The following is a 19671-nucleotide window of genomic DNA, read 5'->3' on the forward strand; positions in this document are numbered from 1 at the left end:
ACAACAATGTAAGGGATCTTTATCAAACATGTTTGCTTATTATGTTATGTGTTTATGTTTAAAACACTATTCGTCGATATATCCTTAGCAAATTTTCAAACATGATTAGCATGCTGATGTTAGCTTTTATACCTATCCATTTATATTAGCGTGTAGACACTGAAAACACACCTCCAAAATGGCCATAAAATTGAACTCTCTACAGCAGCAAATCCTGAACATCATAACTTTTACGAATGTGTAATTCATTGCAGAGCTGTTGTATTATACTGCATTCATTTTAGCTAGGTATAACGTTACCTAGCTAGCATAAGGTTAATAAACTAACTGTAACCTTAACGTTAATCCTTATACTCCAGAAAATGAAGGAACATGAAAGGTAAGGGTGTGACGAGATCTCGTTTTACGAGATCTCGCGAGATTAAAACGTGACGAGACTTCTCGTCGAGGTGAAAAGTTGTCTCGTGAGGCGATGTGATGTCAGCTTGATGGAGCGTGAAATTACTATTGAAGATCCCCCTGCCACTTTTAAATCATTTGTGTGCAAACATTTTGGTTTTCCTGCGGAAATAATAAACGGCGAAAGAGTGACAGACAAGACGAACACAATATGTAAATATTGTAAGAAAAAAATGCCGTATACCGCGGCTAACACGAGCACTATGCAAAAACACTTACAGCACCACCACAGCTCTCTACCAACTACATCACCCGCAACGAAAACATTAAAAGGCCAAACAACTCTAAAAGCCTTTGCATCTCTGCCACCGGTAAGTGCAAGAGCCACGGCAATAACGATGGACATAGGCGTTTTCATTGCAGCTGATATGAGGCCATTTTCTGTGGTGGAAAATGTCGGATTTCGGCAACTCCTAAATATCCTTTGCTGTCTCCACTTGCCAAAGCATACCTTTCCATCCCTGCTACCTCAGTTCCAAGTGAGTGTGTTTTTTCTACTGCAGGAGACATAGTTACTGCCCAAAGGTCTCAACTGCTGCCAGAAATAGTCGACATGCTTATATTCTTGAAAAATAACATGACCATATCTTAGGCTGTTCTGTGTAGTTTATCTTATAGAAAAAAATTGTTTCTGTTTGCACTTGTAGTTTTGAGAGAGCAGTACTTTGGTTATTGATACACTTACTGTTTGCATTTAAACATTTTCTGTTGTTTACACATTTATTTTATTTATACTGTTTATTTTTTTATGTTCGATTTGTGGAAAGGAGTTAGATTTCACATGGCAGAAGCCAGTTGGTAGATTTTATACAAAACATTTTGCAGTGTTTGCATGTCCTTTACTGCATATGATTCATTAAAATAGTAAAAAAAAAGTTAAATAACATTCATCATTAATAGTTGATTTCAAAAGGCACCTAAATTGTTTTGCATTTTGTGATTTTTCAGTTGAATAAAAAAACTATTTTCCATTCATATATTTCATCATTGAGGATTTCTTTAAAAAAAAATTTAAAATCTCGTCTCGTCTCGTTCTCGTGAACCCAATCTCGTGATGTGTCTCGTCTCGTGGAGTAAGCGTCTCGTCACACCCCTAATGAAAGGTAACGCTATTCAACTTCTTCCCAAGTGGTTTGTGGTTAATTGCAGGCAGCTAAAGATTACATTTCTTCAGCAGAAATAAAATGTATTTAGTTATAGTTGCCAGCTTAAACTCACTTGTTTAAAATGCACAGCAGCACTTTACAGAGCGGCATGTTATTTGGTTATTCCTCTCCTTCACCGCTGGCGGCGCTATGCTAACTTCTTCTTCTTTGTGTTTTACGGCTGTTGGCATCCAGCTCATTGGTGCATTACCGCCGCCTTCTGCTCCGGAGTGTGGGACTTTAGGTAACACAAATTATAATAAATAAATAATAATAAAAAACTATCACCCACACACCCACCCTAACTTACATTGTATGCAAGGTTATACATATAGCACTGGTCCCAGTAGACCACATGGACAAAACACACACACCAGGACTGATAACCGTGTAGTGGCAGTGCAATAGCCTACTGTTTACTATTTTTTCCCCGGTGGGGTATTCATAAAGGATTTTGAATCTTTAATATCCCCCACGCTTTATATCCTGCCATGATCTTACCCATTATTTCCTATAAAAAAAGAAGCTGTGTCCCTTAAGAATGCTATCAGTAGGCCTATCCTGGCCTGTGCTTTCTCACCTATGCACAGTAATCCTTTTAATGTAAATTCCTGCTCCCCTAAATCCCCCAAATTACTCCTCATCACGTCTCGGCGTCACATACCAGGTGCTCTGACTCCTCTTCCTGACATGGCAACACAACACTTACGTGCCTCATAAAACTATTATGTTCAGTTTTTTGTTTAATGCACAGTGCCCTAACCTCAACCCTTGTCAACACGGTTCCTTATCGCCTGTGTCCAGTACCTACCCTAGAAACGTTTACACTCCTTGTTTCCCCTCTCTGTCTGTATCATTTCTTGCCACATTTGGTTGTTTTTTCATCAGATTAAACATTTGGCCTCTACCACTGATTTGCATTTCTATATTTCTTTTCTTTAAGTTCCTCGATCTTTGCCAACTCATCCCTTCTGTTATTTCCCCTTACGTCCCATCTCTGTTCCCGTGGTCAGAGCCAGAAGCAGAGACAGTAGCCTACGGGACAACATCTGTGTCCCAACAGGTACTTCAGCGCGGTTAGTGTGTCGGAGCTGCTGACACATAAGCATGTTGGGAATTAACGTTTAGGCTTGCTACACTACACATATCAATATAATAATAATAATAATATCATATAATTTCATTTTATCAGCCGTACAACTGTAAGGTACTTTCAACTGAGTAATTTCATTTTCTCCTACTTGCCTATTGTACGTTTTAGCCTACTTCTCTTTTGTCTTTAGTTAATTTGCATATTCATATTAATTATACAAGATATTATGAATAATCTATGTATTAAAGTAGATAAAGAGGAGACTTTATTGATCTGGTGGTCAAATTCACAAGCTATAGCTATAGAATTGTAACTTGGCAGGTTACAATTCTGCTGTTATTTTGGGAAAAGTAGGCTAATGCAAAAGTGCACAGCATTACAATTCAGAGACAGTAATATTGTAATACAACTAATTACTCTCAAATGACAGTAACTAGTAATCTATAATGTATTACATTTTGGAAGTAGGCTTGCCCAGTACTGTTCTTGTAATCTTGTAACTGACTGAAGGACTTTTATAGAGCTGTCGGTCGTTTTCTCTCCCCTTGTTTTGAAGCACCGGTGCATCATGGGATACAAAATGTCTCCTAAGAGTGCTGGCTAATGCTAATTTACGAGCGATAACTGCGACTAGATATACATTTTACCCTTTTTCCAGCTGTCAAATTGTCATAATATATACATATATGATACATTAACTGTATTCTGCTTTCGAAATGGTGAGTACCGAACTTCTTCTTTAGTCAGCATTTATTATTCAATAGCTTAAAGTGTTTTTTAGCTTTAGCTTAGTAAACGTAAACGTAGCCCTGTTAACATTAGGAAAAGAGAAAGGACAATTAAGGTAAGCGTAATTATTTACGCTTAGCGTAATTATTTTTCTGAGTCTGTAGCTAGACGTTTCTTAACTAAGCAACGATTGTATGTATTGGGTTACCTGTTTTAAACGGTTAATGTTAGATTGAACTCTGCGGTGTGTAACTTTATCAGCTAGCGTCTTCAGAAAAAAATAAACTGTCTCCCGTCACATCCAGCAGGACACAGTCTCACTCAAATACATTTGGCATAAATGTTTGTCCTTGTTTCTAGTCAACGAAAGCGGAGTCCAGAGTGTCAAGCTCCAGCTCCAGATCAGATGAAAGGAGGAGATCAACGAGCTCAGGCAAGACCGCTTATAAAGCCGATACATGAAACTCCCCGTCACATTTAATACAACTAGTGTACAGTCACATTCACTGTGTTAACCGATACTGTTGTTTTTCTCACTTTCACTTCTGTGACAAGTGAAATGTTGTGTCCATGTAACGTTAGACCAGTTTTAGACTGCACGCCACTCTTTTTTTTTTTTTTTTTTTTTTTTTTTGTCCTGTGCGTCTTTTATTTATTTTCTGATTATCTTTTTTTAGTCTTCTTTTAAATATCACTCTCCAACCTGGTTTTAGTTGTATTGTTGTATTTATATAGTGGGACCAAGGGCGATTAGTTGTTACTTGAGTTACAACTAATGGCATCCAAAAGCTGAGGTCCTCAGTCTTTTTTCAGCCAAGGATCCCATACAGGATAGAGAACATACCAGGGAAACCCTTATGTATGTCCCTTGGAATAATTTCTATATTTCTATAGTCTTAGTTATGTGAAAGAACAAGACATTAGACATGTATTAAACATATTTGCAGCTTCTAAGAGTTATAGATTTATTAGATTAGAACATAATCTGTAAACTATTATAGTTTTAAAAATGTGGATATGTTGAACTGTGAAGCCTTTTGTATCATGATTATTTAAATGAATGAATCTGAAAAGTTTGTGTCACAGACCCCACTGTCCAAAATAACTCAATAATATCAGTGCACCAGGTCACAGTGGGTAGTTCATCCCCAAAATCTCCAGCCATTTAGACATTTTTAATTAGTTCAGTTGTTTCTTACCAAGATGACACATAGTGAAGTTTTTTCTTATTTCTTGCTCTTAATAAGAATCAAGTGTCATCTTCTGTGCAATTCTAAAAGGTTTCTTTATATTTCTGTCTTCTGTCTATTCAGGTCGAGAAAAAACTAAGCGTAAACGCAGCCGTAGTAGATCTTCCTCATCGTCCTCTTCCAGGTCATCTTCGTCATCTTCATCATCGTCGTCCTCTTCTTCATCGGGTTCATCCCACTCATCCAGCCACAGTCGGAGTAGCTCTAGCAGTAGCGGTAAGTTTATCATTAAAGTATGCAGTACGTCTGAGAATCTTTGGCTGGTTTTCATCAGTGTTGAATTATATTAATGTAATTTTGTGAATTGTAGATCCACATATTGTGTACATTTTTATTATCATAAAAGTACCAATATCCATATATTGATTCAATGTTTTTTCAGACTCCCGCAGTAAATCCAGAAAGCAGTCTAAGAAAAGGAAAAAGGATAAACAACCAAAAAAAGTATTTTTTTATATTTTATCTCAAGTATTTATAATGTGAACTGACTGAAATGTTTTATAACTGAAAACTTATTTTGTATCTTTCAGCCGAAAGGGAAGAAAGAGAAGCGACACAAACGTAAAAAAGACAAGAAAGTAAAAGGAGGAGAAGAAAATGTGGGACCTGTACAAATCTCCAAGGTAACTGCCCATTAAGGTCCCATAAAATGAAGAAATCCCTAGTCCCTACCCTTTTTTGTTGAGTGTCACCAGTTTCTAATTGGCTTCCGTTCATTGTATTTCACTCAGAGCACCAAGTCCACCTCGACATTAAGCTTTGCCCAAACATGCTCCAGACCACACAGGGTGTCTTTTTTTTTTTTTTTTTTTTTTTTTTTAAGTCTCAAAGCAATTTGTACTAGCAACATGTGCTGGTATGATATGCACATACATAGTTACATTTGTAATTGTAATGTAATTTTGTCAGACAACTTAATAAACAAAAAATGTATTTATTGCATAAACTTACATTTGTTTTTCTTTCAGTATTTGAATGACAAGAAAAAGGGCAAGTACAGCATGATTTCAGGGAAGAAGATAAAGATGAAAGTAAAAAAGTCAAAGAAAGATAAACAGGTAATCTCACCTTTTTGCTGTCAAGTAAGCTAGCAAGTGTACCTTTTTTATAGTTTCTGAATGGATTGTTTATTTGCCTTTTTTTTTTTTTTTGTGACAGCGGGATAAAAACCGAGCACAACTTCTTGAGTTCTTGAACTCTACCCTGTGATGCCACTGTCGACGGCAGTGGTGGTGGTGCTCAGAAACGTCAGCAGAACTCAGGAAATAACAACCTTCCAGGACAACAACAATGAAGAGTTTTCTTAGAAAAAATTATGAATATGACTTGCATTGACGCACAAGGGCAGCACACGGCATGATGGAGTAAAGGAGCTGTATCTCTTGCAATGAAGAGATGCGTTCAGACCACCAGCTTCATTTTGATCATGGCACTGCCCAGGTGGCCAATTCTTCTTAGTCTGATAGCTTTTGTGATATGAGAAGTGTTTATGTTGAGCAGTGTCATCCAAAAATGTTATCTGTAATCAACTACATCAGATGAAGGCCAGTGACTGCCAGCGATCGGCTTCTCAACTTCGTTTGTGGTCACCCCTTTAAAAGTGTACTCCACTGATTGAGCATTTTACCCCTATAACATTGTCGGACTCAGAATGGACCAGAAATATTGTCTTTTTTATTCCACGTATTTTTCTTCCTTGTCGAAAACCAGGCGTCTACATTACCCACAATGAAGTGTGAGTGCCGACAGTTCGGCCGGACATTCGGGTGTGTTACGGTAGTAGCGGCTAATGTAGCCTCGAGCCGCTATCCTCAAGCAGAGCTGAGGAGCGTACTACAGAGGTCTGGTAAGATCACTTCTTTCTAACTCAACACCCCCAGAATAATTTTAAATTTTCAAACTTGTAACAAACTTGTAGTCTTCCACGTTGACTCAAAAGTGACATCACTTGAGGCAATTTATCAGACTTAAGTAGCTCCCTCTGGAGCCACAAAAGGCTTTACACTAAACTATCATTCAAATATTCAGTAGTACTCCCCAAAACCTTTAAACAGACTTTGATGTGTAAAATTGATTCCCCTTTAAAGTTTGAAATATGTATCTACCTGCTGGCTCTGTCAATCATTTATGTCAACTACATGTAGGACCACCCATACTTTTATTTTTTTTGTAGATATCTAACGGTTATGTTTCCACAGTTAATGTTGGCTGTGGTAGCCACGGCATTATCAGTGTGTACTGATATTTAATTGTTTATATTCATTTGTTTAAAATGATATGAGAATTAACTCTGCATTTTTTTGACGGTAACTGTAAAATTCTTTTCTCCAAATTCAGGTATGAATATTATACAATTTCATTAAACTGAAATACAAAATACAATTACTGTTCATCCCCCTGTATCAATCCAGTTTAAAGCTTTTTATGGATGATGGCGTAAACCTGTTGTGTACTGCTGAATTTGTGTGACAAACAAAGAAAAGAAACAGCAATAAACTGCTGGAAAGACTTTACTTCACTCAAAAAGGTCTGGTAACATTTTGTGATCATTTCTTTTTTGACGGCCTTATACAAATGAAGAACAGAAGGAAAGCTTTCAGTGTGCTGACCTTTAATGATGAATTATTGTGCCGACTCCTTGTGTGCTGTTGGGAGAAAATGAGCAGTCAGTAGAGGGAGAGCATGGCTCACCCTCTGAATGAAGTTAATTTTGAGCATTGACTATTAGCGATAATTTGTTTATACAATTTATCCATCAATCTCAAGCAAAATATTCAGTCATAAAAGATCATTGACCTCTGCAGTCATTTTGTGTTGTGTGACGACATAACACCAACACGTTTTTCCTTTGTTCCTTCAACATTAAGGAGTCAAGAATGTATTTAAATTACATAAAAAATCCCTATCAGGCCTACAGTAAACAGCCCTCAATGCTTAATTGCCAATGTCTACAAAATATAAGACGCATTACTGCAAGAGGCGATAATCTTATGCAAAGTGAAACCGGTTTCAAGTCTAAAAGATTATGAAGAGTTCAAGTTCTTGACCTTTCACGTGTGAAGGTAAAGCAGTAAATAGATCAAATGCTGATTGGTCTCATACTGAAAAGAGAAGGAGGATTGTGGGATTCGTTCCTGCCTCGCCTGGTGTGCAAAGTGGACATACTGCAGCAGAGGGTCCTGGAGATCAACATTTGTCATACGGAAACGCCCCATATCAGACAACCTTACTGCTACTGCTTCCTTTATATCTGAAGTCCGGCATGCTCCACACCCTCTGCGACCTCTCCGTCCCTCTCTCCACATCCTCTGACACGGTTTTGAGGTCGCTCAACCCCGCCCCGTCTGCCACAGAGGTCAGGCCCACTGTGCTTCCAAACGGGTTGATCTTGATCCGGGACCTGAAATTCACGAGGGACATGCTCACGGCACGTCTGTTGTTCCACTGGTGGGCGAGCCGCTGCGCCTCCTGCTCTTCCTTCAGCTGATCCAGAGCTTCCAGGAGGATAGAGCGGAACAGGGCGGACACCTCCTGCACCTCAGGTTCATTGAGCTGCATTGCCTCCCTGAACCTGTGCAGAATAAAAAACAGAGCACGGCCAGTGAGCTGATGGTCAGTTTAATTTTTGCCATACTGGAAGAGCAGTTAAGTACAACATTGTCAGACTCACAATGGACCAGATGTATTGTCTTTTTTTAATCCACACATTTTTCCTTGCCAAAACCTGCCGCCTACATTACCCACAATGCAACATGACTGCTGATTGTTTTCCGGTGTGTTACGCTCATAGCAGCTAATGTAGCATCAAGCAGAGCATTTTCAAACTTGTAGTTCTTCAGACGCTGACTCAAATGACATCACTTAAGTACAAAAAAATATAAACACAAAGAATAAGTTCAATAACAATAATTTGTCTGCTTCCATCACTGTCCACACACTCAACTAAGAGCAAGACAACTCCAGTTACACTAATAACCATCTTTAACACAGATGATTAGGAATAAGTATAACACAAACAAATACAAAAGTAAAGTCAAAATGTGACAATAAAATATATGAAACAATATTAAGTAATATAAAGAGGGAACAAAAAACATGAATACAGTGCACTACAACTGTATCAATGCATGGATATCAATATCTTTCTAATTTCTATCAGAATATACCCATGCAGGTCAATTGAAGAGAGAAAAAAAAAAAACCAGGGTTTTAAATCTGGCCTTTGAGCAAAAGAACATCCACCTAATGGCAAATGTTTAAAAAGGCAACCTGGACAGTTATCTTCCCCCCCACCTATGTGACCAGCACACTCCTGCTAACCCCCCCCCCCTCCCAATTACTCCTCTTCCTACTAATGAGGTGCTCAGGTCTTAACAAGCCTTCAATTAGATGGCTGTTTGGGAACCTGCTTCCCAGTAAGTGCTTCCATGTAACTGATGATTGGCCTACTTTACTCTGACACACACCCATGTTAGCTCTGAAGACACATCCAGGGCCAGAATCATATTTATTATAGTTTATCTACTTAAACCTTTTAAATAGAATCATCACTGGCATTGTTACTAAAGGGCTATAATGTGAAATATTCAAATGTTATAAATGAAAGTGAAACAGGGCTTTATTAAACGCACAATTCATGAGTCAAATATAAATGAAAATGTAGCCCCACTGTTGACATTCAAAATACAGGACTTAACCTGCTGTCAGTCTTAAATTAATAGATCGTTTAACCTTTAGTAGGATTTACACTAGATAATGACTAGACCAAAGTTATTGATTGAGCATGAAAAGTCATTCTTCACCTTGGAAACAGCTTGCAAGAAAATGTGTCTCCTCTGTTATAGGTCTATAATTTAATCACACTTTAAAGTCATATTGTCTTTAAAGACCAAGTCCTTAATTTCCAACATATTACTTAAAGTTGCACTTATATATTCACATATAAAATTGGTTATAATCATATATAGTAATTACAAATATAAGCCAGTTTTACAAATGTTAACCAACATTTTACATCATCAGAAACCGTAACTTCATTTGACAAAAAAAATTTCTTATGTCCACTTACAAGCTTTTTCTGGAGCTTTTCACTGCATCTGTGCATCTTCTTTATTTTTACTCATAAGAGATGCCATCTTTGACATTGACCTTTTTTTTTATTATTATAAAATATATTATTATTATTTTTAACAATAATTGTCTCAATAGAAAAGAACATTATAGGTGTGGAATAAGAAAGTTTTAAGACATTTCCCTCCCTTGTGAGTGTGGACTGCTTGGCTTACTGTGGCTGCAAACAATTTCCCCTATTGGGACAATACAGCTGAACTGAACTAAACTCTCTGCAGCCAAAAGAAAAAATATATAACCCTATTTTCAGTTTATGTGTACCTTGTGAAAAATGATGGGGTTTCAAATATAGAATAAGAATAAGAGATCTTAAGGACAGGCTGGCATTTGGGAAAACCCAGATGTACCTTATTTAATTACACTTCAAATGACAACTCCTCTGTGTAGCTAATTAAAACACAAACATGCTGCAGTTGGTCCTTTGTGTGTGTGTGTGCGTGCGTGCGTGCGTGCGTGCGTGCGTGCGTGCGTGTGTGTGTGTGTGTTTGATTTCCACTCAGCGTTTAGCACCTGGCTGCTAACTCACATTAACACCAGCAGTCAAACTGCTTCCCTAAAACCTGTCAACCTCTAACAAGACACCTGAGACCTCCGCAGCTTTCTGTGAACAGATGCTCAAACCAGCTCAGGACGTCTCTGCTGCAGATTAAGGGACGAAGACGCCAAAGAATTATAGATTGATGTGAGGGGCGAACAGAGGAGTTGGCCAGCTGACATCCATGGATTTTAAAGGGCACTTTGGACTTGAGCCAAGGAACAAATAATTATGTTTTGGCAGTGATCTGGATCTGGTATTTCTTCCATTAAATGATTTCTTTTTTGGCCATAACTATAACATCAAGGGAGATTATTGTTCCTAAAAGTGGACTTTCATGGTCAAGAAATTGTTGTAATAACCTGTAATATTCGTCAAGCTACATGCTCATTTTTTGTGTCTCCTTACTTGAGTATGACCAGGCCGCAGCAGGCGGGCGGCACCTTGGAGCAGAGGTCCTCCAGGCCGAGCCTCTCCCCGGTGCAGATGTTGTAAGACGACCGAGGCGTGCTGGCCAGCCAGCTGTAGTCCACCCCGGTCTTGAGGCGCCGGTACTCATTCTCCCTCTCTCTCTGCTGCCTCTCAGTCTCCTTCAGCTGCCAGCTGAACTCCAGCATCAGGGTCTCGGTGACCACATCAGCTGGGTCCCGCCGGGGGCTCCGGCAGTACGGCTCATTCCAGCTAAACCAAGAGGCCATGTCCTCCTTCACAGCCCCCTGATGAGACAAAGCCAATCAGAGGTAATCATCACACTGAAATGATTAGATAAGATCACACAAAATGTTGCCATGCTGTTGATTAATTTATTTCAGAGCAGTGTGTGACTGGAGTATAAAAGAAGAATGCATACTGTGGTTTTTTTCCCCAACATGTTATAGGCCAGGATTAAATTTATTAAAAGTATTGAGTTGACAATGAGACATTTTGGAAAGTTGTACAGTAATTGAAATATCTTTGCAGAGTTTGAAATGCGAAACCAATAAAACAAAACAATATAGAACTGCAGCTGTTGCTGTTATATTAAACGTGTTATTGATTGTCTAGTTCACTTGATTACAAGGCTGTCTGAAAATGCAGGAGAAGACATTATATCCTTTTTGGTTTTTATACAGTTTTTAACACACAAAGAGATTGTATTTGCATCATTTCAATCACCACATCTGAGTGCTGGACAAAATCCCCCCCATCCACTGGCTCTTTGTTCTACAGGTGTCATATCCGCTCCCACAGATGCTGTATTCAGTCTTTTGTTTGCATTGCTTTTTGTGATGAAAGTTCAAAAACATAACAGAAGAGGCCACTGATGAAGGGGTTTAGTCATTAACTCAGAATAAAATGTTGTAAGAAGTCTACTTAAAGACATGACTACAATGATTAGTGCTGAAATGACCCCTTGATCGAAAGAAAATGAATCAGCAACAATTTCGATATTCAAATAATCGTTTGTCATTTTTAGAGTATAAATGCTAAACATTCTGCAGCTTGTTAAATGTGAAGATTTTTCTTTGTCATATAAGATTGTACACCGATATCTCTAGGTTTTGACCGTTGGTTGAACAAAACTAGACATTTCAAGATGTCACCCTGGGCTCTGGGAAGTTGCGATTGTCATTTTTTTCACATTTGATCAGTTGATAAAAAAAAAAAAGATAAAAGGCAGATTAATCTATAATGAAAATAATCGTTGCTGTAAACTGAATAACTTTGAACTGGTCAGACAAAACAAGCAATTTGAAGAATTGAGCCTTGAGTTTTAGGAATTTCTTTCACTTTTCTGACATTTGACTGATCAATTCATTGAGAAAATAATAGGAAAGTTAATCGATACTGAAAATATTTGTTATTCGCAGCCCTAGGCGTGAGCCTTCAAAAGTGCTTCAGTTCTTACACGGTGTATCTCTTAACAGCAGTACACATGATTTCATGTTGTAACTTTACACATTTTGTAATCTCTTCATTCTGTAATACTATCTTCTTTTATTCGGTCTCCATTTAGTTTGTCCTCTTTTAGTCTTGGGTTAATCTGTTCACCTGCCGAGATTGTCCTTTGAACCACAGCTGCTGTAAATGCTTTATATGACTCTGCTGTACTGTAGAGGTGCAGTTCTTGGCTCTATAGGTGAGATTATCAACGTGCAGAAAAAAAGCTTTCACAACAAAGCAACAATGTGAGATTAGTCGCAGCCTTTACCTACTCTTACCTCTGGACCCAATACTTTCACTGAGCTGAGTAACCCTTCAAAATGGAGTCAAACACATGCAGCCAAAACAGTCTTTTCAAACAATGTTCATATGTTAGACCAGATACTGTCTTGTAGATGTTGTTCCATGTGTTTAAATAGTTTTAATGATGATTCTTTTACAGGAGAAATAAACATGATTTTTTTTTTTGATTATAGATTCATCAGCCTATTCTTTTCTCTTTTTATCTATGAAACAGCAGAAATCAATGAAAAAAATAATTTCAATTTCCTAGAGTCCAATGTGAGGTCTTCAAGTGTCTCGTTTTGTTTTGTCTGGCCAACATCCAAAACCCTCAAAATATTCAATTTACTATAAAGCAGGTAAAGAAAAGTAGCTAATTCTTACATTTGAGAATCAGATTTTGGAGATATTTTTGGTTGAAAAATTTGTTAAACGATAATGAAACTAGTTGCTGATTAATTTTCTGTTGATCGACTAATTGTTGCAGCTCTAAATAGGAGATAGGTCAGCCATTTTTCTCTCTTGTGATCACCAACTTTACATTTGAATTTGACTTATTTCACATGAAAAATAGAAAATTGGTGGCTTGGACTTTCTTTCTTTCTTTCCCAGGAATATCCCAACTGCTGAGTTTTACAACTAACAATTTTCATGCTTGGACGGCTGCCTACTTTTGACAGATACATGCACAACTTCTGAATATGTTAAAACATAACATCATTTGGTCTAATTTGAAGCTGTTTTAAATGCAGACTTGACAATGAACAGTTTTCTTACCTCTTCTACTTTTGAAGTTTTTCTTGGTCTCCACAAGAAACAAAATCACTGAAAAGCAGAATAAAAAATGTCTTGCTGAGGAGACTGGCTGAATGAAAAGCAGGGAGAGAGAAGAGAAATGGATTATCTCGTCCTCTCACAGTCTCACAGTATTATCTTCACCTCTCTCTCTCTCTCTCTCTCTCTCTCTCTCTCTCTCTCTCTCTCTCTCTCTCCCTCCCCTCCTCCTCCTCCTCCCATGAGCCTCTCTGGCCTGCCTTTACTTGTTGCAGGAGGTTGGGGGCACCATCTCCAACGGGAGCCATTGGATCACCGTCCCTGATGAAGTGCTTATGTAGCTTTTTACGATTCGCTGTTGCCATAGTGATGCTCCTAAGCCTATTTGTCCACAATAATCTCCATCAGCTGAAAGGGAGCTAGAGAGCTATGAAGAGGCAGATAAAGAGGATGCAGTGGGTTGAGCGGCGAGATGGAAAGAGGGAGATAAATCAAACAATGTGTTGAGGATAGGGTTAGTGCAGTGTGGGCTCACCGTGCAGCGATGGCAGCTCAGTTAAGTAGTGAGCGGTGAAACATCTGCAAGAGGTCAGCCTGTGTAAATTAACTTCCAGAAAATGAGTCCCACTGGCCCCGGACAGGCGTGCATGAATTATAAGAGGAAGTGTACTAATCGCAGGAAGAAATGTTTGTGCGTGCGATGCAGCTGATAGAGAAGCAGAGAGGCAAAGAGTCCAGATTGAATGTGCAGTCGTTGTGTAGGTGGATATCAAGGTCTGTTGGCTTATTCTGTGTGTGTAGGTGTGAGCAGCTAACCTCAGACGGTTTCCTTCAGCGCATATTCACAGTAACCCTGAAATCCCTGTCACACTACAACACCACCACCATCCTCCTCCTCAGTGGTATACTGCTAAATAAAATGTCGGGTGAACTATGAACTCTGTTAAGTCGGTGCAGAACCACCTCAAACGTCCAACAGTATAAACTGAAAACCAGTGGGATTTCTTAAGAGTTTCAATTAATCTTTTGTGTTCTTGAATAAAAAACAACAAATTATTTCAAGTTTTTTTAATTATTTGTGTTTAAACCATCAAACCAACTTAAAGCAATTAATATAGTAGCTTATACAACAGGTCTGTTATATACTTCTCAATAAATATGAATTCAACAACAATAGTAGAAGTAGTAAAAGACTCTTTTCATTGATGCTGCTTTCTAATTGCCTTTAATACTGCATTTAATACAGCTTTCTAGAGCACTAATAAGTCATTAATAAGGACATTATTGTAGGTTACCAGGTTGCCTCATTTGGCTGCTGCTGACCATTTATAATGAAGACTCTTCAGATGGCAAGTTTGACCTTTTACCTTTGAAAAGGGGCTACAGAGCGTATGCATAAGATTCATTAACCATAAAGACATAAGACTTTATTAACCTTTTGTAATGTATATCTAATTTGAAAGAGGCATAGGACCGTATATCTGAATTTTGTTGTCTTAGCTGACATAAATAAGGAATCTATAGGGTGGATTTTGGTGGGTTTACCCTTTATTACATGACTTTCCTCATCTCAAAGCCAGAGGCCCACTCTGTAGTTCAGGCAGTGTTTACAGGAAGTACATGAAGTAAATAAAAGTTAAAATACACTCACAGCACAATCCAGACAGTGGCACTGCTCCTGTTCGTGTTTTTAATCTGAATAAATGAACAACCAGAGTGAGAGTGAGACCTCCGACATCTAAAGGCAGTGTGTCTACCCCACAGAAGGTAACAGATTGGAAGGTAAGATCTCTCTATAATCCAAATGACAGCATTAATCCTCTAAAGTGATTTCCTCCATCAACCCCATGTTATCCTCTCAGAGAGAGCGGCCGCAGGCTCTGATGTTTGTCTGGCAGGTTTTGGGAGGTCAGATTTGCTGTGAATGGTGGAGAGATATAGACACACACCTGTGCGCTGGCGCATGACAAGAGCCCAGTGCTGTGCATATGTGTGACAACAGCGTCACACTGTGTTTGTATTGACAGTGGATTACCAGATAGATAAAGAGATACCAGTGAGTGTCACATCTTTCTTGGAGAGAGGACCACCCAACCCTGTCATATAAAATACAATGATGTGTACAGACATGATGACCGGTTATAAATCTCAAGGCAAAGTGATTCGCCTTGAGAGTCCAGAGATTTAAGTGTTGAAGAGGATGCAAGTCTATAAATCACATCACTGTAGTCTAAGACAACCCTGTATGCAGACACATATGTACATATTTCAGCATATTGTAATTAAAGTGGTCTGAGACAAAACTAGACTTCTGCGCCTCTTCTTGGTGGTTTTCAGGCTTTAGAAAATCTAGCCTGTGATGGGAGACTTTGGCCAATCACAAGTCATTTGAGAGAGAGAGAGAGAGAGAGAGAGAGAGAGAGAGAGAGAGAGAGAGAGAGCATTCCTATTGGCTGTTCTACGCATGCATTGCCCATGTGACAGAGGGGAGAGAGAGAGAGCTGAAAGAAGAGGTCTCACTCAACTTCAAATTCAGGCATTATTTTGCTTTTACCCACTGCAACTTTACAGTTCAATTCAAAGTATGAAGGGAGTTACATTTGTTGTTAGATTGATATTAACGACACTAAGATCGAGCATGAGTGCAATATTTAGAATCCGACCTTCCTATGTTATTGCTTTTTTTCACCTTTCTTGTCAGATATTTGTGATTAAATGGATATGTCCCTCCTTCCTAATGGGTCGAACTGCTAAATAGGGAGTATAAAGTGGTCTGTTATCAAAGGTGATTTCATATGTGACTGAGAACTGCACTATGGGTCCTGTTCTGTTTTTAAACACATACACAGAAGCTGATCCTGATATATAAACCTTATAATCTCTAAGAAGTGATCAGAACATGACATATATAGACAGTGAGTCAGTATGACTCAAGTGAAAGCACAGATTAGTCACAAGAGCCTAGCAACACTAATACTGATGTGAACAACAATCTACATCATGCTCCTGTAATGCATATGGTTTTATATGGAAGTATGTTGAGTGAGCTGACACAACTGATACCCCTCCACCTAGTTTAATGATACCTGTATTGTGGATTTGCTATTGTTTTATTATTGTTTGTGACAGAAATTACAATTTTAATATTATTCATAAATGTTTTTCTTATAATGACTCTGATTTTCACAGTTATCATTATTCATAATAACAACAGAAAAAGAAGACATAAGAAAACACTACATCTGGTTCAGAAATCTGGTGCTTTAAAAAATGCCACTGTCGCCGCTTTAATTAGACAGTAGAACAGGATGACCCTTCACTTCTAGGTCAAATTGAACAAGTGACACATTCAAGTGAGTCACACTGCCTGAAAGATTTGATTGATTCAGATTTGTTGCAACTTCTTACTGTAGTGCTGTACTTTAGGTCTATTGTAGTTTATAATATTTTAGCTTATTTTATTTATCTAATTTTAATTGCTTTTATTGTTGTTTCATCATGTTTTAAAATGTTATTGTTCTGCTTTTCTTCACTTCATGTACAGCACTTTGAATCGCCTCTGTGTTTGAAGGGTACTATACAAAAAAAAACATCTTGTCTTCACATGCTCAGTATCTGTAAATGCATATATAATGGCAAATAATAGATAAAACAAGACATCTATTTATGCCCTGGCCCATTTTTGACTTCTTTGACATATTTGTTGAAGACGAACGTAGCTTGTGTCAGCACTCAAACACACCACTAGAGGGTAGATTCTTACCATTTTAGCTGCAGAGAGGCTTCATACAAGCTGTTCTCTGTCTTTGCTGTAACATCTCAGTTTGCTGGGATAATCATCATCACAGGTGGTGTTATATACAGTTTTGGGTGGAGAAAATGAGCTCCTTTTGTTTTGAGAACTCATACTTCACATTCTTAAGATGAAAACCTACAAAGTTTGATCAAACAAACAGCATGCTACCCACACCTCCTGAACAAATATTAATCCACGTACATGAACACATTCCTTACTGAGCTGCCATAACAACAAGAAACACAGGGAAGGGAGCTTTAAAAGAATACCTGGCAGAGAAAGTTAGTTGGATTAAAAAGTGTGGAGTGAATTGTGACTACATTTCAACCCACATAAAATGTTAGTGCTTGTTGTGCAGCAAGGACTGCTAAAACTAAACTAAAACACTAAAAATAAGTACATTTAAGTTAACTGAAATAAAAATAAAAATAATAATGACGGTGTGACTTTACAACATTTAGGCATCGGTGCATATGTTTATTGAGACTGAGATGTCTGTGACTGTGAGTCAATTGCCTTCACAAATTGTTTTTATTGTAATACCTATTCTGAACTTAAATCTTGCCCCTGACAAAACCAAACTTATAATAAAAAATAAAAATAAAACCTTTAAACAATATAACCTAAACTGAAATGAGCAAACCCACTCTGGAAACTAACTGAAACTAAACTGAATTGAAAACAAATATTAAAAACAAAATAAAAAGTAATGAAAAACAACAACAACACAATAACTCTGTTGTGCAGCACATTAAAAGACATTTTGGCCTTTTGGCTCCTTCATTGAAGGAACAAGCAGTGAAGTGTTGAGGACAGACACAGACTCAGCTGAATGTGAGCTTTGTTTGATTGTCAGGCTGGTTAACACAGAGCCCCATACACGTCTGTCATTTGTGCACTCCACACTGAAGTGAACTGAGCAACACTCACATGATGAGCCAAGCGCAGCAACACAAATACTGACGTTAAAGGTTTATTCCACTCAATTTGCACTCTCAGAGATCACAAAGGATACAGTTTTAATGTGTTATTCCCTTTCATGATGCTAAATGCTAAATATGAGCGATCTCACTGCTCTAACTACTAATAAATGTAACAATAAAATGTAAAGTTAGTGTACAAAGCTATTTGTCTGGTATTGTGGATGAACCGCATGCTATATTTGGTGTTCCAACAGAGTTGCCTCTCATTTGGTCTTCCAGATGTTCATATTATAAATATCAAACAGGTTATTCGATTTATTGACTTTTGGACCAAGGATGCTGCTCCAAAAAAAAAGGCATGGCACAGTCTTATAATGGAGTGTATTCACAATTAGGTCTCACATGGCCGGACCTATCTCCACAGTGCTGTGTAGGAAGGTCTGGCCACTCCACAGATACATTCTGGGATGGGAGAAAAAACATTTCTTTAAACCAATCACAATGGTCTTGGTCTGCGCTAAGTTCCGGACGCAGTGACGGTGGCTCTGCAAAATAGTCTCTGAAAGGAACTGGTTTTAGTGGAACATTTGCACCCGGCAAAAGAAAACGCCACATACAATATTAAACAAAGTTAACTGTTCACACAATACAGTAATGTGAGCTATTTAAATTAGCCGGATACATTATTAAACTTAATTTGCTCTTACCAGTGTATCAGTGTGTATTTCGTCCATAGCAATCCCCACAAATCGGTCCCAAAACTTCCCAGTTAGACAGTAAATGCTGTAAACATATTCTGTGTAAATCTTTACAATCATTCCCTGAAAGAACCAAGCAGCCCTGCATTGTTGCATGATTCACATTTTCTTAAAACTTGCCAAAACTTGCCATTTTTAGCATGTAGCTTGCTTGCTCGAAGTTGGTTGTTGTTTCCCAAAACCAACAGAGAATGGCAACACACAGAAAGGGGAAGGTGAAGGACACGCTCACGCGCCGGATGTCAGGCAATTTATGCTGGAAATGTACTTATGTTGATCCACTTTTAGAAGAGGTGTGAGGAGAATGATAAGAAGAGGATTCCTGGGAACAGTGAGAAAGAAAAGAAAAAAAGAAAAGTAAACAGAAGTAACAGACACCTGAGATTAATAACAGTATAATAGGACAATGTATAAAGCTGTTGCTATTGTGACATTTCACTCACTGTTCTGTAACTTAACTGTTGTCTAAGTAGCCCAAGGGTTTCTTCTTATGTTATGTATCCAGCCTCTTCCTTAATTTTCTCGATAAACAGTCACTACGAATTTCCCCTTGCTCAAACTTCATTATGTAATCTCAAAGCCATAAAATGACAGACATGTTCTTTAACATCTGACTGGAATTGAAATCGCCTCCCTGCACTCTGCTGTGACTAAAGGGAAGGAAGATCGGGGCAGATCACATGAGCGTGGTGGAAAAAAACCTTAGATTTGCTGACATCCCCTTTTTCATTGGCCTTTGTCCAGCGTTCCATTTTACTAGAAAAGCCTCTGTAGACTGCGTACTAAGGTCAGTGAATCTGTACTGGGAGTTGAATACTCTCAAGCTCACAATGGTCTGAGCTGTTGGATAAGCCAGCATAAAGACAAATGAAGC

At 38.2% G+C, this 19671-nt stretch overlaps 2 protein-coding genes across 3 annotated transcripts; one reads left to right on the plus strand and one right to left on the minus strand.

Annotated features, from left to right (window-relative positions):
- Positions 1–1739: 1739 nt before the first annotated feature.
- si:ch211-22i13.2 (pinin) lies at positions 1740–7194 on the plus strand. Of its 2 annotated transcripts, XM_028604534.1 has the most exons (8): positions 1740–1848; positions 2618–2667; positions 3787–3859; positions 4740–4892; positions 5059–5120; positions 5207–5299; positions 5645–5734; positions 5835–7194. In XM_028604534.1, exons 1-8 carry the CDS (start codon positions 1755–1757, stop codon positions 5883–5885), a joined length of 666 nt encoding a protein of 221 aa, XP_028460335.1. In that variant the 5' UTR covers positions 1740–1754; the 3' UTR covers positions 5886–7194. The 2 variants fall into 2 exon arrangements, with proteins under 2 accessions (XP_028460335.1, XP_028460334.1); XM_028604533.1 differs by lacking the exon at positions 1740–1848 and having other exon boundaries at positions 2317–2667.
- Positions 7189–18886, minus strand: rd3 (retinal degeneration 3, GUCY2D regulator). Its single transcript, XM_028604535.1, has 4 exons — positions 18747–18886; positions 13324–13371; positions 10750–11057; positions 7189–8247 (listed from the first exon to the last, which is right to left on the minus strand). The coding sequence occupies exons 3-4, from the start codon at positions 11037–11039 to the stop codon at positions 7893–7895; spliced, it is 645 nt and encodes a 214-aa protein (XP_028460336.1). The 5' UTR covers positions 11040–11057; positions 13324–13371; positions 18747–18886; the 3' UTR covers positions 7189–7892.
- Positions 18887–19671: the final 785 nt, after the last annotated feature.

The sequence above is a fragment of the Perca flavescens genome, chromosome 18, assembly GCF_004354835.1.
Source record: "Perca flavescens isolate YP-PL-M2 chromosome 18, PFLA_1.0, whole genome shotgun sequence".
NCBI lineage: Eukaryota > Metazoa > Chordata > Actinopteri > Perciformes > Percidae > Perca > Perca flavescens.